The 23,986-nt window shown below is 41.6% G+C and overlaps 1 protein-coding gene and 1 pseudogene across 1 annotated transcript in view; both read right to left on the bottom strand.

Moving 5' to 3' along the window:
- Gpc6 (glypican 6) overlaps positions 1-23,986 on the bottom strand; it is a 999,201-nt gene that overhangs the window by 327,388 nt on the left and 647,827 nt on the right. The window contains 1 exon segment of the mRNA NM_001427433.1: positions 20,040-20,205. Coding sequence (NP_001414362.1) covers positions 20,040-20,205 — 166 coding nt within the window.
- LOC148001143 (importin-5 pseudogene) lies at positions 1,599-3,208 on the bottom strand (annotated as a pseudogene).

The following is a 23,986-nucleotide window of genomic DNA, read 5'->3' as shown; positions in this document are numbered from 1 at the left end:
CAGGATAACAAAGTGAAACAAAACAAGACACCAAACCAAACCAAACCAAACCAAACCAAACCAAACCAAACCAAACCAAACCAAACCAAACCAAACCAAACCAAACCAAACCAAACCAAACTAAAACAAAACAAAACAAACTAGAAGCCAAACGTTATGCTGATTTATGAAGCTCAAGGTAGGGACTCATCCCTGGATTCGGGTAACTGAGTAGTTTGTGGTTACCAAGTCTGCTGATTGGTAAACAACAACAGCAACAATAACAAAAACATTTGCCACTAATGATCTCATGATGTGATGATGGACTATCCAAGAACAGTAGAAAACTTGGACCTATTCCAGGATGCCAGTGGGGAAAATAGGAACAGTACTAGTAACACACAAAGAGGTTACTACTGACATCATTAGCAAGATGTGAAGCCCTACCATGTGTTCAAGACACATAGCTGTATCCAATTTTCACGTTTATTTATGAAACAGGCAATATTTTTAAATCCAAAATATAGAAGATAAAAGAGAACAGAACATGTTGTTATTCACTAATTCTTTCAACAAATATTTATTTGGAATTGAACATAGATAACAGAAATAGCTGCTGGACATACAGAGAATGAGACACAACACCTCTAAAACCACAAGACAGACCAGAAGTGCACAAGAAAAAAACGTAACAGAGATTAGAATGTAAACTGCGAGAAACAAAAGAGAGAAACGAATTTGATCAGTCAGACTTGCAATAACCAAGTCTTCAGATGAAGCCTTCTGCAGAAAGAAAATTTTGATTCAAACTTCAATAAATCCAAGGAAGCTAGCATGTAATCTCTGAAGAAGGGTCGGGGAAAGTACAAGGAGTTCACCATTGAGGGCCGGATGCAAAGCTATTCCCTGCCAATTGAAACATTCCACCCTAGAGAGAGGCTTTTAAGAATCAGGGAGCTAAGCAAACAACTGAGAAGGCTGGCAATCTCACAAAACTTACAGGACCCATTAAACACACTGCCTCCTAAGGGTGTGTGTGTATGTGTGTGTGTGTGTGTGTGTGTGTGTGTGTGTGTGTGTGTGTGTGTGTGTTTCAATGCTGTTTATTGAGGAGTGAATGAGACTGCCAGACATGCCAGGACACTTCACATTCAAGGTTGGGTAGTGACACAGCCTCCACACCGAGTCACTGCATAAGCCTTCTGGGAAAGAACCAGAGTGACATCACGTGACATCCCCATGCTTCTGGTTTGTCAGCAGATGTTTGCAGCTGGTTGGCTGGTAAAGGCTTCTTTCTACCCCTCCCCCTAGACTCACTCCATTTACAGAATGAACACTAGGTTGTCCCCCAGTCTGTTTAACACACATCTATGTGGATGAACTGATCTGAAAGCCGCTCTCCTTACGTTTCTGCGTCTACCGAGAAAAGGAATTGTTTCCCCCTTCCCTTCACGGTGGTCAGACACTGCAATAGAAAAATACTCTGCAGTGCTACCACAGGGCTTACAGGGACCTCCTCTGCGGGTCTGAGGAGATCCACGGCAGTCCATTCTGCACACAGGGCTGCTTTTCCTGCGCATGGCTCCAGAAGAATGGCCTACACACAACACTACTGCTCTCTCTTGCTCAAAAACAAAACAAAGAAACCTAAACAAAAGGGTAAACGTTTATTTGGAGTTAGTCTTCTGGCAGGTGGTATTAAGGCCCTTCAGGCAGAGTTCAGGAGCTCCTGGATGGCTGCCTGCTGCTCCGTACTGAGCTGTGCTATGCATTCAGTCCACAATATTCCAAGTCTGTATTTGGCAAACTACACTGGCCAGGCGTTTGGCACAGGGGTCTTCATGTTTAATAGCCTCATGCATTTCTCCTGCAATTATACTGAATGTTTTTGGTAGATTGGTATTGTTTGGGCCAAGAACAATTGGGTGATTACTTTCAATCAGGTCACACAGGTAACTGAAGGTCTGGATAGCTTCTTCTTTAACTTCATGTAGGGGGAGCCATGACAGCCAGTGTGGTAAGACATCTTCCACATTTACATAGTTGGGCTTGAACTTTAGATCTTTCCCACTGCTGAGATGCAGTTCTCTGTGGCGTTGACATTTTCTTTGGTCTTAGAATCTGCAGACTGAATGACTCTTACAAGCAGCGGGAGCGTTTCTGTACAGAAGGGGCGGTAGTTATCTCCACCGTACTGCACCATGACGCCAAGGCTGTTGTCACACACGTACTGGAGCATTGGCCTTAAGAAATATTCTGCATACTTAAATGAAGCTGGACTACAGTGTCCTATGATATCATAGAAGATACATAATCCCCATTGTCTGTCTGGCCAGGGTCTATGTGGACAAATCAGGTTCAAACCATGGCAACACCCTTTCTTTGTCGCTACTGAATATTGAGTGTGAAATATACGAGACTTTAGTCAGTTTATAAACATCATTATCATCTTCATCTTGCAGCGACTCCTCAATCTGTTCATCATAGTCTTTCATCTTGTCTTTTAACTCTTGATCTTTGAAATGTTCTTCAAGCTTCGCTTTCAGTATACCTCCCAGCTCCTTCAAATGTTCATTGTTGAGGCACCTGTCTCCCATCACTTCGATGCCCTTAGCAAAGGGGTGCATTATTTCCGAGAAGACATCTGAGTCAGGCTCCGTGCCGATGGCCTTGATGAGAGCATCGCACATGAAGTGCCACATCTGTGTAAGGTACTCGGGACCCCGGACTCTTGCACACTCCAGCAGAAGAGGCATGGACTCTGCTGCTGCCACTCGAACCCCATCATGGAAATACAAGCAACAGGGCCATCAGTTTGACCACCTGTTCAGTGTACCCCACAAAACCTTCTTTTAATTCCTCAGCGTAACAAACCAACATCTGGCAAGCCATTGACTTCTCTTCCAGTCCTGCAATTTTAGTACCAAAATTTTGCTGATCTCCGAGGTTCACAAATTCCCAACCATCATTGTCACTCATATTCTCCCTGTCCTGGGTGTCTAGAAGGGCCACTTCAGGCTTAATTGAAGCGGTCTTAATCAGCAGCTCCATAACCACAGGAAGGTACTGCTGGAATTCTTTCCCAAGGATTTTGCACATCCTGGCCCACGCTGAGATCATGTAAGAAATCTGAAGGTCGTCATCTTCCATATGATTGAAGTCCATCTACATCTTCAACAAGAGCACATTAGACCGAATGGCCTGTGGACTGGGTGGGAAGCTCGTCCTGCCAATGATTAGGGAACACATTATGCAAATGCTTCAAAACCCTGATTGGAAATACCGGCCTGCAGGATGAATGGCCTTGTCCGCCATTGGTGAAGGATATCACCAGCATATGGAAGGAATTCTCAATGAGACTGTAAATTGTGTCTTGCTTTTCCTCCAGGATCTGCACCCAAGAGTTGGGTACGCAGCCTGCAAAGCCGTGGGTCAGATGACTACAGATTTTGCACCTGCTTTTCAATAGAAATTTCATGAGAAGGTAACTGTAGCTTTGCTTCAGACCATGGAAGACCAAGGTCGCCAATGGGTGCAGGCCCACGCAGCAGCTGCCCTCATTAACTTCACTGAAGACTGTCCCAAGTCACTGCTTATTCCCTACTTGGATAACTGGTGAAGCATCTGCATTCCATTATGGTGCTCAAGCTCCAGGAGCTGATTCAGAAAGGCACAGAGTTAGTTTTGGAACAAGTTGTGACATCCATTGCATCAGTTGCAGATACTGCAGAAGAAAAGTTTGTCCCCTACTATGACTTATTCATGCCTTCACTGAAGCACATTGTTGAGAATGCAGTTCAGAAGAGTCTGAGACTGATGAGAGGGAAGTCCATGGGGCACATCAGCCTCATTGGTCTGGCCATTGGGAAGGAGAAATTCATGCAGGATGCTTCAGATGTGATGCACCTTGTCAAGGCAAGGCAGCAAACAATTGCTGAGGAGGAGAGGACTCTACCTCAGGGTTGCCAGAGAGTTGGGATAGGGAGCTCACAGGATACACCTTCTATGACTTCTCATACATGGGAAAGTTGGGGAAAGTGTGGTGGGTGGGTCTTCTGGTGTGCAGCTGGGAAGTTCTTTAGTTTGCCACACTATACTCTTGGTATTGTTTCCTTGATCAACCTTTGTTGCTTTACGTGGAATGAATGGTTATTTGTGTGTAAACCCCTGGGAAAAGCTGTACCACAAAGCTTGAGTTGGAAAAACTACCTGAGGTTTGAGGATCAGGGGAGAGAGGTCCCAGGCCTCAAAAACTCAAAAGGAGCACTCAGTCTTCTAATTTCACCATGCCTTGTTTCCTCAGCCTGCCCAGTTGTTAAAGGGAAATGATGTATTTTTATCCTGTTGCCATTGATCTCCTTGGCACACTTAAAACAATTATTTCAATCAGTTGTCTACAGTGAAGCAATCAGTCTACAATATGGATGGCACTCTGCTAAGGCCTCTGGGAGAAGACAGGGAAAGCACAGGGTCAAGGTCTGTTTTGTAGACAATACTGGACAGAAGAAGCTAAGAATACAGAAAACACAGAGACACGGGGGGAAAGTGCCCAGGTTTGTCTAAACAGAAAACATGGCCCAGTCATTGCAAAACTATGAAGATACCATGGTATCCTGTGCTGGGAAGGAATGGAATGAAAGCCAAATCATAATCGTAGCCTGCATGTTAGCATCTGTATCACCTCTCCCTTCTCCTCGTGACTGACGAAGTGTTTCATGTTCGCTAAGCCTTCCTTCTGAGTCAGACCTAGTTGACAGTTGACTTGTCTCCTAGGAAGTGCCGGGTCTCTGAAGGAAACCTTTCTCAGCGTTTCATTGCACAGAGGTAATGGCCAATAAAGTTGCATTAAATTAATGAATTCATTTAGAACCTAATAGGTCGTAGGAATGGCTGTGCATGTCTATAATAACAGCACGCAGGAGACTGCTGCAGAAGGATCCTTCCATCCTAATGGCTCTTTCCAAGACTTCAAAAATAAATGTATAAACTTCATTCTTGCACGCAGCATTATCTGTTCTTCCTGGAATGGGTCCTTCATGTATTTCTGAACTGAAAGGAGAAAAAGCCATTATACTGTTTTCTTTCCAATATTCAAAAACTACCATGCCTTCACCATGGCCCCCAATTCTTCTGTCCTATGACTTTCATACAGTTCTCTTCCTACCACGACTCTAACTGAACAATAGTAGCCATTTCTTCTTGTGTATGTTTTTAGTCATCATGGGTAAATAGATTTTATTCAAAATGCAAGGTCTTTCAAGAAATAATGCTTAAAATACTTCTCAAAAAGTATTACTTTCCTTCATATTTTAAGTAAGCCTCTGAAATAAATGTTTATTTAGAAAATGATTTATTAAATGTCAGGATTATAGACCAACTGTGAATCTGGAGTCAGATGCTGTATGATTTGGGCAAATGCTTATAGAGGCTCTAGAGTTATTGAGAATTCAAGGAAGAAATGTTGGGAAACACAGTGTGATATTAATGTGCAGGGTTGGTATTTTATTGGCATCTGGCACAATAACTTAAAAAGGCTTTCAAGTAACCTAATTAAATCAGTCTGACAAAGACCAGTTCTACCTTTCAAAACACTTCTCTCTGCTATAACAAGTATCTACAGTTACTGCATTGTCTTGGACCCAGAAACATTTTCAAATTCAATTGGAATCACCTCAGTCCATATTATCCCCAAGACCACCCGATGGTATTTATGGCTGAGTAACTAAGATCACTGATAATTTTTTATAGTTCTCTTCAGCCATGTGTCTTGGCTTTAGTTGGTGAAAGAAGATCATGGAATACTTCTGTAACTTAGAATCCAGAAGCATAACTGGCAGGAAGGTCAAGGGTCATGACTATAGGGTCATTCATTTATTCTCTGCCTGTGTTCAGCAAATGGTTTTCTGTTAAAGGTTGAGATCTCACTGGATTCCATTCATCTGCATCTCCAAACACAGAGAATGAGAATAAATTGAACTAATTTAGTGACATTTGATTTCTTGTTTGGCAGTTTGTAGGACTTAGCAGCTCCTTGGGCTTCTTCATTTTATTTTCCTTTAATGTTATCCAAGGATAATAATACATTTGAAAAGCATCCAGTGCCGTGCAAGGTGATCACATTTAGGTGCTCAGAAAATGGAGGAACTAGGAGGTAGCTTCTAATTATAATTTTGCCATCACTAGTACTATTGAGATAAACTAATGAAGTATCATCAGTATTCATAAAACCATCCATTGTTTTCAATTATTTTCTCATTTCAAAGTTACTTCTTAAAGAGGCCATCTTCACCATGGTTGCTAATCATGGATACTATTTACTGCATGCTCGCATTATATATTTATACACACTACTTTTGTTCCTGATAAGTAAAAGAGGCAAGCACCCTACAGATAATGAGACAAGATTCAGAAATGTTAGACGGCATGCCTAAGGGCATGCAGAACAAGTTTATTTAACTTATGTTTGAAAATGCAAACACAGAGAAGAACATAAATAAAGGAGAAATCCAGGAAGTGAAAAATGCTATAACTCTAGGGATATGCTATCTTAGTAAAAAGTCTATGCTAAACACATGGAGGTGAGCTGTGTTGGCTGTCACCAGAGTCAAAGCAGCCCCAGACACATGCTGTTGATGATAATTACATTGTCCACTAGATCTTGCCTGGCAGGAGATTCTTCTGAGTCTGTCTGTTCTCAGCACCCTTCGGCAGGGGCTGGGGTTGAGAGTGGGTTGACCAGTGTAGCATAGTGGTACACTTTCGCTGCGGTGTGTTCACACACGTGCAATAGAGCTCAGAACCCAGATGGTTCCTAAACAACCCCTTAATGTGGACAGCTGGTAAAACTCCAGAGTATACCTTTGTAAATGCAAACCTACGGTAAGAGTTTGAAACAACCTGTCTTGGCTGTCAGTGTTAGGATTGAGAAAAACATCTCAAAACCAAGGTAAGAGTGGAAACTGAACAAAATACTCTCTAAAGGCTTTGATCAAGAATCAATAACCATAGGTTCATGTTTTTGAGTATGGGTGGAATTCAAGCCTCTGGTTTCTCAAGCCTCATTTTATTTGGCACTAGATGGTAGAGCTATGGGGTGAACAGATTGTGTGCTTGGCAAACCTGGCATCTTCCACAGTGGTGCCCCTACTGGAGGTATGGCCAGGATGCTACTGCAATTCTCTTTCCTCCTCTGCAAAGGAGGGACAATGATTGCACCCATTTTTTTACACCTTTATGGTGGTTAGATAAAAGAGTGCATGTAAAGAATTTAAGGTGACTGATGCTATTGGTGCTTTGTTTATCTTTTCTGAAACCACTGGGCCCTCAAGAGGCTTTGTCAAGAGATATAATCATGGCCACAGTAGGAACAATGCCTTAAGGTACTGCTAATTCCTGGAAAATGCGCTATGGGGATCCTAGTTTGGTACGCAAAATGCAAGTGGTTTATCTAAAGCCCAAATCAGTGTTTAGTGCTCTTTTCAAGTCTCCTTCAAATACTTTGACTCGATTCACAGGAATTCATGGCTTGCTGAGTTAATTTTAGAAATAATTTTCCAACTTATTTTTTCTTGTTTTACTCTAACCCAGTTATCACAAAACACAGATGTTTTAGATAAATATTTTATGCTACCTGAAGGGCGAGCCCAAAATTATATCTGTAAACAGTCATCTTAACATTATTTTGCCTTTTTCTAAATTAAAAAGAATTTATGTTTTAACTTCTAAGGAGCTAAATTATACAAATGTTAACAAAGCATTTACATTTGGCATGTGTACTTAACAAGCAATTTCCTACCTCCCAAAATATTTATTTTTTGGTATCCTGCTTGCTTTTTATGGCCTATCTACTCTATTTGAAATCTGTTCAATTTATACAATCAGAAAATTACTTTTCCATAATTGCTGTAATTACAACCCTCTTCATATGCTCACACTTGTTCCTGGCTTTTCTGTAGCAGGACAACATTTGTGATGAAGTCCAGACACATCACAAGCATTTAGAAGACAATGAATATGCTTTTATACCTTGAAAATAGATTTAAATAAACATACATCAACTCAGTTGCCATTCATAGCTTAACACGCATTTCATTCTTTTATTTAACAGTTCTTTGTCGAGTTTCTTTGAGTTATTTTAGTAAGAATGTTTTAGTTTAGAAAAGTGCTACATTGTTGGTGCGTTGGGGGGAAAGGCCTGTTAATTATGTGCCAAATTGAGTGACTCCCTTTTAGAGAGGCCTATACATTTGCTCTCCCCCCGATGCATCTTCCCCAAAAAACCACCCCCACTATTCGTTTTCTTTCTTAACCTTTGTTCTTACATCTGAATGAAAATACCTTTATTAACATCCATCCAAAGTGTCTGAGTAGCCAAGAGAGAACGTTTAACCCACAAGGGATAGAAGGTTCTCCACAGAATGCCATTCATCTTGTAAGAAAGGGGGTCCTAAGTGACTCATGCTCGTCCGGCCATCCGTGAGTGGTGGAGGCAGGGACCAAAGCTGAAAGAAATTGATCACCGTGTATCAGGTAGGTCAGAAAAGGATGAACATAAGGAGAAAATGGTCTGGTTCAGTGTAGAGAAAATGTGACTCTTGTACAGTCTGACACTTAGTACCTGTTGTTGTTTGGGTTTCCTTCTGGATGCTTGGACATTTTGGTTGACTGTAGTTGTTTCTTTATTGGAATCCTCCATGAAAACATTGCTCTAAGTAACTCCATCACCAGTGTTTATGAGATAGTTTAAAAGACAGGACAAAAAAGACTCCAAGTGCCTTTGAGACAGTATAATTGTTCCAACCCTACAACGCTAATGACAAAATACACAGAACACACCTTCCACAAATTGCACTGTCAACATGCATCTTAAAGGTAATGGCTGGCAATTCTAAAGTATATAAACACGATTTTACTGATGGGGAAGGATGTTAGAAATCAGAGGAGTAGGTAAGGGGAACACGAATTCTTAGTACTGAATGAGCATGGCTGTGAACTCACTGCTAAACACTCCGAGATAATCATGGAAACGTATGTGTGGAGTGGTAAAGAAGTGTGTTTGCTAAGTGTGTGGAGAGGTTTACACTTCAGTAGAGATGCCAGTGTCTTTACACTTCCCAATTAGAGGAATGAGGAGTTCATAGAGAAGAGGTTGATTCTAGGACTGGAGTAGGAAGAACGCAAATTGATCTTGAAATAGCTAACAAAGGCACAGATGAGAAAATGTTTCCAAAGTACAGGAGTCTTGTCAAAGGATACACTGTGAACTGCAAGGAACTTAATGGATACAAACAGGTAAGACATAAGACATAAGGCAGACACAGAGTGGGTAGGCCAGCTAGCCTAGTGTGCCCAGCAGTAAACAACTAGACCCTGGAGCACACAAGGTAGGAAGGGATGACCAAGAACCAACCTCTGAGGCTGCCCTTTGACCTCCACATGGGTACCGTGGGTTCTACACACATGTGCAAACATGGATTCATTCTCATTACTTGAAACCAAAAAACATTACGGTATTACAGAGCCAATAAGAAGTATCCTAAAATAAGTGTAGTCTAAATTAAAAAATTAATGCCCTGGTGTCTACTGGAAAGCGATAGCTCAATGGTTCGGCTCTTACCCGTTAATTAGTACAGATGGCTGTGATTTTCCCATATAAATGAATACAGATTTATCAGGGAAGATCACGTGACACTTTCTCATTGCCTCTATAGCTCTCAAGTGGTTTTTCTTCTCCTGGATCGAGATGTTTCAGTTTTAAAGAAATTTGATTTTCATCTTGTAATCAATGTGTTGAATAAGGCTTATACTTCATCATGCCGCGTTTTCAAACTATTAACGCCGGCATCTGGAAGATGCTGGGATGTAACTCTGAATTAAATACTTATCTCACATCTTAGAAGTTGATTTAAACAAGTTTCTGGTGCACAGGGACACTCAGATAGGCTGGCATCACAGACTTTAAAGGAAGAATTAGTGAACTTTTTTTTTTTTAAATCTAGAATTATTTGTGGAAAAGTGGATTTCAACACCTATTTCCCACACAATCAATGTATCCTAATAGCAATGTTAAGAAATGCAATTAAAGGGAAATGGAATGGCATTTCAACAATAAAGAGCCATGTTTTTCATGCTACGAGGCCACTATTTTGCTGGGTGAAATTTTGATCTTAAAAGCCCCAACTCCCACGAGTGTTAAGGAACATGAATGTAAATCTTCACAAGAACAGAGGACTGAATGCAGCCTCAGGCTCAACCTTTGCTCTGTGCCACATACTGCGATCTTAAATGACTGTTCCCTGGCCAAGTCTTTCTTCTTACTTTCTTCGGGCAGGCTTCCAAAGAGGGACAGGTGGTTTTAGGGCTTTTTCTTGGGTTATAAGTCAACTAATACTTCATGGTTTTCACCTTGAATGGGCTAGACAGAAAGCATTTGACCAAAGTCACTACCAAAGTTTTGAGAAATAATTTATACTCCAGGGGCATTCTTAAATCAGTAAGTTTGCAATGTGAAATTCAAAAGACGAATTCCTTCCAAGGCTGTGCTGTGAAAGCCACACCATGGATGTTTGTGCTTTTCCTTCAGGGACTAAGTACACAGAATCCAGTGAATAGATTACATTGGTCCCTGTGTGTTGAGCTTTCTTTGAGACCAATGGGCCACTGGGCATACAATGAAGTCAAGGATCGTTTTATGAAGCTCTTGCTAGAGAGGGGAATGAAGTCCTTTTGGGAATGTTGTCATTGTTCATAAAATTAACTTTTTCTTTTCAGGCCTCACCTTGAACTTCAGAACTTGGTGATGGCCAGAAACGAAGAAAGCAATCCAAGGCTGTCTGTACCAAAAGAGGCAACAGCGATAGAAATGGAGTCTCCTCTTTGGCTGACTGCAATGATGAAATGCCACTGAATGTGATAAAGGAGACCAGCAGAGGGGTGCCCGAGAATGAACATACACTGTGGGAAGCACTCAGGCATGTCTCTGTTGAATCACAAGCTGAACGCAGCATTCTAGATACATTTAATTAAAAAGGCTGGGGAGAGAGCACAGTCTTGCTCTAAGAGTATATAACGAGTGATTTTTTTAAGTCTTTTACATTAATGGTAAAGACAGGACAACTTTTCAGAAAAAGAATAGTCAGGCACCTGTCACCCAGGAGTGGGGACTCTGGGCACATCTGTAAAGTTGGATTCAGGAAGTTGGCCACTGAACACTTCGGGCCTTGGAAACCCTCCAATGATTCTTGCAATCCCGGCTTCTGCCTTAGGAACAGAGGATACCACCATTTTTTAAGATCCAATTGAGCATGACCCTTCTTTGGTCTCACTGTCTCTCAATTAAAGCAAGCCCTATGCAGATTAAGGATATTCATCCCTTCTGTTCCCGGAACCAGCTCCTCTATTTGCGGACACCACCATCTTTCTCTGCGTATCTCAGCCATAGCTGATGCTTCGCTCTCTTGCCTCCATTTAGACTTCGCTGTCTACCTGGGAGTCTTACAAATTTCCTATTGCTGCTCTCTTCCGTAACGGCTGCTTTCTGCCTCCTCCGTGCCTCACGTGATGACGTATATGATGCCCGTGCCTCACGTGATGACGTATCTGAGGCCCGTGCCTCACGTGATGATGTATCTGATGCCCGTGCCTCACGTGATGATGTATCTGAGGCCGGTGCCTCACGTGATGACGTATCTGAGGCCACTGCCATTCTTTTCATCCATCTGGGTCTATGCTTTACTTGGCTGTCAGATGGTGACTTAGAGTCTGCCATTCCTTGGATAAAAGATCCCCGTGGCTTGCCATTGACTTCAAGACAAAAGAAAGTATTTGGGCTGACTCGAAAACTCTCTAATGGAATCCTAGCCAGCCTGGCCTCCAAGGACATAGAGGCAGAATTACCCTTTTCCGTTTGGTAGGTTTCTCTTGAGTTCCCAACCATACTAAGCTTGTGCTTCTTGCTGCTATTTCTCCAGGCTGGCGTCCTTGACTGCTGTTTACCTGAGACCAGAGCAGGGGCACTGCCTTCTCTCTTGGGAAGGACCCAAGGAAAACCCAGAAACAGAAATAAGGAACATCTTAGACAGGGAAATGTACCTTCCTCTTCTTTTTCTTTCAGTTCTGGTGAGTTAATGATGCTCTAACACGTTTGCTTTCCCTCTAGCCTCATCTCTTTGGTTGGCATACTGATGGTATCTGGATATCCCGCACTCGGTCTTCATAGTAATAAGAGGAAGGCACTCTCACATAATATTTGTGGATGCGCATAAAGCAATTCATTTAAACAGCATTATTTAGGTTGCATGGACTGTAAATGAGGTCACCGAGATTTAACCCCACAGAGCGATGTGAGGATTTGACCTCTAGCCTGACCCTCACCCACCTAATGCAACTCAGCTCTGAAAGCACACATCCCATCTGTTTGAAAACCACGTCTCAAGCCTTTACATGAGGTCTATTAGCACAAAGGAAATCACTGGAGGAAGACTATTGGAAATAGGATCAGATATAGTGAGACATTGAGTTGTATCACGTCAAAAACAGGGATCTTACGGATTAAGCCTACATTGTCAACAATAACCAGTATCTATATATAATGGGAATTCAAATGAAATTATTATATTTCATAGCTAAGTGTGCAAATATGTATTCTCCAGGTATGCTTCAATAAGGATAAGGGGAAAATGATTTTAGAAAGATAAAGTTCCTAAGATACAATAGCCATGTTTGATGTACTCAGCAGCTACATTTATTAAGTGGTACACACATTTAAAAGCTTGATTGCTTCATCTCATTAGAAGTACTTTAAAGTGTCACATGTAGCAAGTGAGCTACTGGGACTCCATTGGCCTGAAAATATAGAGAAGGTTTCCATCATTGAAGATACTTATCAGAACAGTGTTGATATCACATCCTCAATTTTCCCCAGTGCAACTTACCAACCTATGTCTCTGGATATGCATTTCCTGAAACCGTACTAGTAGGCATCAAGCTTATAATGTTGGCTTCTTAACAGGGTTTTTGTAGGGGATTAAAAATTAAAATAATTTTCATTTTGCCTGATGTGCGGTGTCCAACACCACATATCAACTCTTAGTGTTTCCACGTGATGCTCTCCAAATGGGATTCAGGATGAAAGAAGTGGAGATAAAGTTTCTTACAACTTTGAGGTGGATATGGACCCTCTAATGCTGCTGTGGTTGGAAGCAAGCTGCAAGACGTACAAATGTGAGTATTCTCTTATGGACAAGTTGAGGAAGAATCCATCTCAACAAATGCAATATAATACTATACACATGTTCAGTTGTGGCACTAGGGACTTGCCAAATATTTAAAATTCAGCTATGAAATTCAGCCTAAAGCACAGTAGTGCTGTCAAATGCAGGGGTAAAGGGAAATTATTCCTAAGGAGCTCTCTCACTATTATTTGTGATTTGAGCTCTCCAGCAGGTTGGATCAGACCTCTTGGTTTTGTTCTAGTGATTAAATTTTTGTAATTACATTCTATTTCTATGAGTTTGGAACATCAGATATATCAAAGACAGGGGCATCGTGGTACAGACAGTAAAGCAAGGGCACTGGATTGAGACAGAGCAGAGTCACTGTGTGGGCTTCTCAGTCTGAAAACCACCTCAGCCTGGAAATCCAAAAGGTATGTGCGCATGGCAGGGATATTGTTACTCCAAAGCTTCCTCACCGCTTCTGACTTATTTACCCTTTCCAATATGATTCTTTGACCCCTTCATTAATCAATCCAGTTCCTGAGCACTGATGGTATTTAGTGATAAATACCATCAGGTTCCTTTGGCATTTAATTGTCTGTATTGGCTTAAAACATTCTTGTACCTTGAAGAATAAAATTGGAATAAATACAGGTATGTCAGTACTTGAAGGATGCCCCACATTTAAACACCTTATATTCCGTTGTTGTATTTTTGTCCTTTTTCAAAGTGAAATAAAGGAAACTGTTAGTGTAACAAATTATTAAAATCCATGCAAAGAGAAAAGTTGAAGACATACCATTTATGTGAGTTTTGTATATAATCTGTTATTTCAAGGACAAAGTCTACTTCATGCTCGATCTTAATTTAAATTCTCTCTTTGTTATCTGATGGAGTATTAGTAGATACAACATTTTTAGGTGAGTTGTAACCTCAAAGTTTTTACATATCATGACGTTTCTTGGGAATTTAAATTACTCTCATAAGCATTTGCATTTACCTCACCCTTAAAGTATTATATATATATATATGTATATGTATATGTATATGTATATATATGTGTGTGTGTGTCTTGACTAGCAAAATAGGTGACCAGAGCCACATCGCTAAAGTTGATTTTCCACCCCTTGTTCCTTGAGGCATGATCCGAATAAATAAATCACAGATTGGGAAATGGATGGGATGGGTATTTTTAAAGGTGCCATCTCTGACTGGCACAGAAAAAAGCCTAGGGAAAAGAAAAAGTCATTTCAAGAATAACTCAAACATGATTATCAGTTCTCCCTTCAAGACAACTCTGAGTCAAAAAAGTGTGTTGGAACAGCTGTTGTAATATATCCGTAGCTGTTGCATTTATAGGTAAAGAAGCCCACACAGTGCTATCATTAACACCACCTTCATTGAGATACTTCGATAAGATGACAACATCACACAAGGATAAGTTATTTTGGTCGAAATAAAGGTTTCCATGGTACCTGATGTCTTGTTACTTTTCTGACACTGTGATGAATGCAACCTATCAGAGAAAGTGCTCAATTCAGTTTATTGTTTCAGATAGTCAAGAGTCCATGATGGAGGAGCAAAGCAATGGTGGGAGTGAAAGCTGAGAGCTCACATTTCTATGCTAAGGTAGGAGGGAGGGAGGAAGAGCACACCGGGAAGGACCCCAGCCTTTTGAAACCTCATAGCCCTTCCTCAATAAAACACCGGCAGCAGGCCACCTCCCAATCCATTTTCCAGGCTACAGGCCTACAGGTTTTATAAACGTGCTATTCCAGGGCGTATCAGCAAGGGTAATATAAAACCTACTGTGGGATGTTCAGTCACTGAAGGACTTCTTATCAGGTTTTATGTTATAGAATTTTATGCTTGGGAATGTCTTTGAAATAGTATTATGCACAGATGCTTGAAATAGTCTCCCATAATTATCTCATAAGCTGTCTGAGAGGCAGACATCATCCAGCCTGGTACAGTTTACAAAATAAAATCTGCGTTTATTTGCTGTGAACAACACATGCTTATCTTCTCGCTTTAAATGTGGTTTATCTAACATCATTTTAACCAAACAGAGAGAAGCATATATATGGTTTACACTGAAGACTACTCTTGTAGTTCTGAGAGAGACATTTGTGTGCCGAAGTTTCAATTCATTATGTAACACGTGCCAGTCAGCTGACGTAGCCCAGTTTTTTTGCGGCTTGCTCTAGTTTACAAGTTCTCTACCAGCAGCTGTGACAGGTGAAGGTCCATGTTCCTTATCTGCTTTGTTTCAACCATCCCTGATCTTACAGATTTTGTTAACAACAAACATACATGATTTTTAAATTACTCAGTTATTCGGCATTCTATGGAAGATAGAAGACCTACGTAGGAAAACGTAAATGTCTTTGTATTGCATCAAACCTTCCTATCTGGTTTCCATTGATTCCATTTAAAGAGTATAAATTACTGAAGCTCACGTCAAGCATTGGCCATACCTATCTTCTGCTTCATCACTTGCTACACCAAAGCAAAAGTGGTGATGGGCTCTAGGTAAACACACTCTGGATTCATGAAGGAAGAAAGGGAGAAAGGGAGGGAGGGAGAATTGAATAGACACTACAGCAGGACCCTTGTCCTGTGAGAGATATGGTGGGCTCCTACAAGATAGACTAGCCAGTTTCTCTACATTTGGGCTGTCTTGAAATTTACTAATTGGTCGGTCTATAAAAAAAGGTAAGCCCAGCAAGTTTGAAAACACCCGTGGCCAATGCTGAGTGTTCACAGCCCAATAGATAACATAACCTTCTCAGATGTGTTCCCCATACTGGATGGTGTGGTCTGGATCTTTATCTCTGATTTATATCCATTCACACCTACTTTGTCGACATCAGAGTAATTCTCCTTTGCTAAGTCCATCAGTTCCAGTTAGTAGTGGTGAGGTTTGATTAGAAATAATATCGAAAATGAAAACAAGTATTTTGAGAGCCACAGCTAGACCACATCAGACTTACTGAAACTGTGGCAGATACTTACAACATGAGGATTGTATATGCTATTGCTGTCCAACATCAGCTATATCAGGTGATGCTAATTTGATTCCATGGTGTTAACTATTTCATGCTGTACTTCTCTATGTAAGGCTTCCCTGAGCCTAGAAAATCTCCTTACTGAGTAGATATCTAGTATCTTCTTAAACCGCTATTATCTTGAAACACTGTATCACAATAAACCACACTAAGTTCCCTATAGGCAAAAGCATATATATCTAACATATTCAATACGGTGTTTTGAAATAACACACTAAAATGATTAGAGTCGCATTGACTGGATAAAACTAAACAGCCTATATAATCAGAACAAAAGCACCCAGAGGTCTACAAATTCTTGTGATTTTACGGGATTAAAATGTAGCTTAGAATGAAACAGATTCCTGCCTATCGTACCAATCTTTCTTGACTCATACCAGCAGCTCCTTCTTCCTCTTCCTCCTCCTCTTTCTGTCCTTTTAAAGTCCCCTTCGTTTGTTCTCATAAACAATGATCTCTGTAATGGTACCAGATGTTTGGAAGACGCTGTCCCACAAAGCCATGATTTTAAAGTACATGCAAGATTTATTATAGCCACTTAAGTATAACTTGATCTCTGATTTCCGTGCTTACACCCTAGGTGTAATTTACAGCATGGCCTTTTGTCAAATAGAACAGTTCTCATCTGTAAATTCATGGGATCAGCACTAAATACTCAAATATCCAAAGGTCATGACTAACATGAGTTCTGCACACAAACTGATTCCTTGCAAAATTTTAAAATTAGTACAAACACATTTAAAAATAAAACAACCAAAATCATTTTGCACATAGGCACCATTCAGAAGCTTACGTGGGACAAACTGTGTGTGCAGACAAAGAAACAGCTGGGCGAAATGCCTGGGCAGACCTGTGGGGTCTTGACTGGGATTTCTCCTGCTGCTCCTGATCCTAAGATCAGGCTGGGAGTGACTTTCACCCATTCATTCTGACTGTGCTTTATTCTGGAATGTTCCACGGGCTGCTAGAGGGCAGTTGAGACACAAACTAAACTGCTAACCTGATGCCTTTTAAGCATATTCAGCCTGGTCTAGTGGACTTCTTTACAGGGTTGTCAGCAACTTAAAAAAGTTACGTTTCAAGAAAGAGTTCTTCCTTTGCCTCATGGTCTTGGTGAGAATTTTAAGCGCTCCTCCTATACAGAGCTACCGGTTTAACTTGTTGAAGATGTTGCTAAGAAGTGAATCTGGAATAGATCCCTGATTTTCTTTTTTCTAAGACTGAAGGGAAACACCTCACCACGGCCACAGGCCTTCAGAAGTGGACGGAATTCCATGGGGTTTGCACTTGGTCACCTAAAACACCTTTCTTCTGACACAATCCAGACACCAAGTGAATTCTAAGTACTTATCCTTTTCAATTTTTCAATTAAGGCTTGACATTGCAAAGACCATGAGAACCAGCACCCAGTTGACTCTGACAGCCCACAAGCACACCACAATTAATATTTTAGACTAGTGCATAATAATTGAAGGAAAATATCATGAAAGCTCTAAACATTCCATGTAGCACAATTGGGCATAAGGGAAGTGTAGGTTTTGACAAATAAATATTAGGGAACACAGGAGGGAAGGGCTTCAGGCAATCACCAGAGGAAACGCTTTTACACAACAATGTTTGACAGACTACTCATTCTCTTACTGAGTTTTGCTGCTGCCTCTGTGGACTTTGTAACTCTGTAACATTGGATGTATCTGTACAGGTAATGGGATTGACACTTTGACTACTTCATCTAAGAAAAGTGTGACTAGCATTGCCCATCCAGGTGAGTATTCATTTTATTCTACCGGTCTAGGCTGATGAGGAATTCTCAATGGCATAGGAAAACAGGAGGAAAAGGGAAAACCAGAGGAGTTCTCTAACGGAGCATTGATACTGACCAAAGGAGGGAGGAGAGAAGCATTTGAAATGGAGCTAGCCAGAACTAGCCCCTAATTCTGCCTATCATTAACTATAACCAACACACGGCGCGGGGAGGGCTCGCATTTTAGTTTTTAAAAACCAACTCATTTTTGTTTGAGACATTAAATTCCGTATCAGTCTGGCAGCTAACAACCAGGTGTATTGATAGCATAAAGATTTGTTTTGTGTTAGGCCATCCAATGAGCACTAAGTGGGGAAACGATTAAGGAGTAACCATTAGGGGCCTGTGAGATGACTTGGTGGGTAAAAGCACTTGTCACCAAGCCTGAGTTAATTCCTGGAAGTCACATGGTGCTAGGACACATTCGTGTTTTCCTTTGACCGCCACATGAGTGTCATGGCACAAGTACACCCGCAAGCAACACATAAAAATATAAAAAATTATTAAAAGTAACTATTGTACTTACAAATAACACACCAATGTCCATCAACTGTTCAGCTTGAGGAAAGGCAGTGATAGTAACTAAGTATCTAAGTACTAGTACTAAGTACTAGTGACTAAGGCAATTCCAACCCAAAATTACAAATGATCTATATAATTTCAAGGATTTCTAGGCTTTTTAATCTAATTTTAAATACAGGGAACTCTTTTTTAGATTTCTTTTGGATGAGATTACATTTATACAAGCGTCATTTGGGTAACTGGGTAACTTCTTTTTTTTTTTTTTTGCTACAGTTAATCCCAAATCTTATATAATGGGGAGAGCAAATTTCTGTCTTTCTCTCACTCATACCTCAAAAATCTTAGTGCAAAAGCACGTCACTGTGTTTTCATACAAAGTAACCCAAGCCCTAAAGATGTATCCCTCAGGACAAACATTTCAGCTAATAGACTTTCACTTACTCATTATGAAACGGTCCTGAGAATTTCTTCAATGACTTCCTGTTTAACCTACCTTCTGCTTTTTAACTTCAGAAATAGTTTCCTCTGGTCTTCTTAAGGAAAACAGTGAGCTAGGCAGGGGCTTTCCCTGGCAAAGCTGTGTGTCTGTGACTCAGTCCACTAGAGGAGAGACTGGTGGTCCTAAATCCCACCACCACTGCCTCCACACCATGTCTGTGAACTGTCAGGAGGCCCTCTTGGAGCATCCTGCTGAGAGAGCCTTGCATAAATAATGAGGGCCTCTAGGCCGACAAATTCAGCTTCTATTTTCAACTCTCTGCTTGTCACTTTGTAATTGCAGTAAATGGGACCGAAGTACTTTTTCTTGAAGGCCATTTGACAGAGAGGAAGAAAACACATTTGCTCTTTCAAGGCTTGTGTACTTTCCTGGGAGAAGCCTGCCTATAAAAATCTGTCCTTTTATCCTGAGAGAGCTATTTGGGAAATATCTTTGAGCAAGAGCCAAGATGCAGAACCTGTCTGTTTGCAGAATCTTCTTCAACTTCCCTCCTAACTTCTGGGCCCTCCTGTGCTTTCCTTTCTCCAGGAAGAGATGGGGAAATTTGCATGTGTGACTGAAAATAGTGACCTCTTTTCAAAATTCAGGCAATTCAAGGAATTATTTTGTAAAATCTTCGTACAAATAAAAATAATATCATGAGTGTTATTTCTGATAAAAATTCTTTGATATTTACTTTTATTCAAGAAATCGAAACTCAATAAAATCGGCTGATTGAATACTGCTTGCTGACTCGTTTATCTTTACCGGGAATTTACTTGAAAAATACAAGGAAATTCTATTGTGGAAGATTTGACGAAAGGAAGAACTGCAAAATAAGATTTAAAAAATTGCTAAAAAGCTGTTTCCGTCTCTGTAAGTCACCACGACTTCCGAACCTGACGGAACATCAAGTATTACGGTCGCTTTGGGGACTCAGGTCTCGGTTACTGGACCTGGTGAATGCCTCTTACCTATGAAGAGATTCCACTCAGTGTCCAAGTCTGCCTGGTTGGCCAGACAGCCCTTCATGACGTTGAGGCAGTAGTTGTTGCAAGGTCTCACAGTGGGCAAGCCTCGGCAATATGGGCAGTACAGCATCTTCATGAGAGCCCGGATGCACCCAGGGGTGGGGCTCACCTGTAAATATATAAGACAGGGGGCGAAAATCAGAATCGTAAAGATGAAGGGGGGCACAAAAACAAGTCGTGTTTCCTTAAATAGCATGATGAAAAATGGGCCAAGTTGTTCTCCTTAAACAGCCAAGCAGGGGGTTTAAGAAACAGTGAAAAGCTGAGCACTTCTTTAGCTTTTCATACGAGAGCCAGCCGACTCCTATTAAATACCACTGCTCAGCAAAGTAAGAACTTCCCGAGATGTTCCCGTCCACATTTTGCTCTTTCTCTCTGTCACTGCAATTCAATCCCAAAACAGACACCGTTTTATTGTAGGAGAGTGCGACTTGAGATCATGCATAGGCAGCAACTTGGAGAGCAAAGAGCTGCTATGAAAGTTTAATGTGACACCTCTAGCGAAGTTTCCAAGTGGATACTCGATCGTTTGCTAGCCGGGGTGGGCAGATATCCTTCCGGGGTACACAACTTCTGTAGAGGCTCGATATCACCTTGTCTGGGATCTATGTGACCTAGGCCTGCACAGAAGTAGAAGCAATGGGCCTGCCAAGGCCCTGTCTTCAGGCATCTAGGGATGCAGGACTCTAGAAAGTTCATTTAAAATGGTTCCCGCTTGGTTTGCAAGCAGGATTTTTTTTTTCACGGATTCAGAGTCACCACTAACCCACTGACGATGAAGTGATTTTGTCCAGAGCAAGGAATGCAGTGCCCCAAATCAGTACTCAAGCGGTAAACTCAGGGTACAAGGAGGATAAGAACTCAAAGGCAGGGAGAAAGGCAGCAAGAGCCTTCCTTGTGGGAAGACACTGCTCTTAGAACTTACTGCAGCTGCATAAGATGGCTTTGGAAGAGCTCTGCTTCCAGGAGCCCAGGTCCCCACCTTTGAGCTGTTTACTCCTAATAGATTAAATGAGAGAAGGATTCCCTGTTCTCAGTTGTGTACCCACTGGGGGCCACACTGTGTCCCAACCCAATGCATGCACCAGTGACCATTATCAAACTAAATATGTCACTCGAATAAAAATCAGATGTCCTAAATGTGGGAGAAGAGACTGGTAAGGAGAAGGGGTGGTGGCTATAGGGGTGGGAGCAAGATAATAGTGGATGTGCAGGTGGGGTTGGAGTGACCGGAATACTCTTATGTATATGTAAAATTTGCATGTGTGTGTAATTTTCAACAGAATTAATAAACAAAAGAGAAAAAAATGTATAATAGTAAGACATCATTAACAACAGAAGAAAACTGCCATTTGACTCCAAGAGGAAAAACATATTTAAGACAGCACAAGCTAAGGACAGAGAACTGCTTTTCATGGCCAGACATGAAGTTATTGTGTTGCTTCTTTATTGTGTTGTGGCCTTTATACGATTTTGATGTTTTAGTTGAGTATCTGGCTAAATGCTACTCTGCTTGTATTTTAGACCCAAGAAAAGGCCTAATGCGTCACTTGGACAGCCTTGAGAGTGTGGGCTCACTGGGGAGCATGACTAGCACTGTTCCCCCACTGCAGTAGTGTGGCATGATATGACTAGACCCTTAGAACAATACTAATTTTCATTGTTTCAATTATGACTGACATTTCCGGGGGTCTGGGTTGTTGTTGTTGGTTTGTTTTGTTTTGTTTGTTTGTGTCCCCAGTGAGCCCACACTCTCAAGGCTGTCCAAATGACGCACTAGGCCTTTTCTTGGGTCTAAAATACAAGCTAGTAGCATTTAGCCAGATACTCAACTAAAACATCAAAATCGTATAAAGAACAAAGAGTTTCTGGTATATTCTTGAGTCAGTTATTTTCTCCTTGCTTCGGAAAACATATCTAACTAAACCAACTGAGTTAGGTTTTCTACTGCTGCAGTGAAACACCATAACCAAAAGGCAACTCGGGGAGGAAGGATTTCTTTCACTCACAGTTCCTAGAACAGTTCATTACCAAAAGCACCAAGGGCAGGACTCACACAGGACAGGAAGCTGGAGACAGGAGCTGATATGGAGCAAGGTCACGGGGAAGTGTGGCTTACTGGCTTTCTCTCTGTGATTTGCTCAGCCTGTTTCCTTATAGAACCCAGGACCATCAGCCACCCAGGGATGGCACCACCTACAATCAATCACTAATTTTAAGAAAATGCCTTACAGCTAGATCCTATGGAGACTTCTTCTCAACTGAGGTTCCTTCCTTTCAGACAGCTTTAACTTGTGTCAAGTTGGCATGAAACTAATCAGCACACACATCTCCATGATTTCCAATTCTATCGTTAAGAATAAGCTATTTTCAGGGGCTATGCCCTAACCATGATGACTCATGAAAGGAAGACTCCAGATACTTTGTTTGCAACCCCACGACTCTATTAAGTGAGATTATATGCCCCGAGACTCTTTGGAAGCAGACGGCTTCGATGAAGGAGACTCTCTCCAACCTGGGCTCACCTGGATTATGTTGAGAACATAATCTACTCTCTACCCAGAAACAGTGCTCCAAGGCAAACCTTGAAGTCTACGGGGAGTGAACAGACTTTGACGGTGAGGCTGGTGGGTGTTTCCTAAGCAATTTCAAAGCCAAATGCTCATTTAATTTAGTTATCTTGCTTCACAAATTATGCTTTTAAAGAACCAATCTATTTCTAAATAGATGAGTGTTAAAAAAAATATACCCTTACCGCTGCCAGTGAGTGGCGATCTGGAGATCTGTCCATTAGCGCAGTTCCCCTTCTCACCTTCCTTGTCAATTTAGCCCAAGTTACATGTAAGTTATTTACTACGGACTTGACAGGACTAACTGCGTTCGTCTTTCATCTATCTCTTGGTGGAGCGTATGGGATGAAATGTTGGAGCTCTTAATGCTCCGCACTAAGTTGGACATTTGTTATCCCTCCCACCCCACAATTAGGTTCTGGATCTTTGCCAAATGTCAAGCTTTACCACAGCCCCTTGGGCAGACTGTCTTCTGAGGTACTCTGGCTGCCGATCTGCTCCTTGTCCTCTTGTCAGCCTTGAAGCAGTTACAGAAGAAAGAGATCAGTGCCCCTACATCCCTAAAAGCAGCTCAGGTGACCCCTGGAAAGGGATTAATGGGAGTCAAGCCATAAGCTCATCCCTCTTCTTGCCTTTCTGGACGTTGCTTTTGGGACTCGGAACTAAACCAGTTGGACTGTAGCCTTCTCTGCATCAATTAGCTTCTCTGTCTCACCAGCTTAGATCAATGCAACAAGGACCAGCTCGACTCCTTGGCCACAGCTGTACTCTAAGATTCAAAACGAGTTAACTGCTGCTAAGGATGGGTTTCGAGCTCCTCCTCTGTGAACTACATGGCTTCCATGCCATCAAGCCCAAATGGTTTGAAATGGGGTCTAAACAGAGGGACCAAAAATATTCAATCACAAGCCTCCTTCTATTTATGGGTTTCTGCCCTGCCCCGCCTCACCCCCCCCCCCCCCCCCCTGCACTCTGGCTCCTCTCCTGGATCACTTCTTTTATACCCAGTATGTTTTTACCCTTGCTTGTAAAGGATTAACTGAACTTCACCCTACACCAAAACAAAATGTCCCATGTAAGCTTTCCCAAAAGGTTTCATTCTGTAACAGCTCCTTCTGCTCCTGACACATCTGTGAAAGGACCCTTTGGATGCTGTGGGGAAACTGGCTAACAGCAACCTTGGTCCTTTCACCCCAGACCGGATGCAGTTCTTGTCACTAGTCCTCTCTTTGCTCCTGTTCTCTTCCTTCGAGGCTCTGAAGCTACCTGCTATGTCTGCTATTCTGTCTTGGAACCAGTCACTGTCACACTGAATCAACT

Source organism: Rattus norvegicus, chromosome 15 (genome assembly GCF_021556685.1).
Source record: "Rattus norvegicus strain SHRSP/BbbUtx chromosome 15, alternate assembly SHRSP_T2T, whole genome shotgun sequence".
NCBI lineage: Eukaryota > Metazoa > Chordata > Mammalia > Rodentia > Muridae > Rattus > Rattus norvegicus.
Note: the sequence above shows the minus strand (reverse complement) of the source record. Positions and strands in the feature narration are given on the sequence as shown.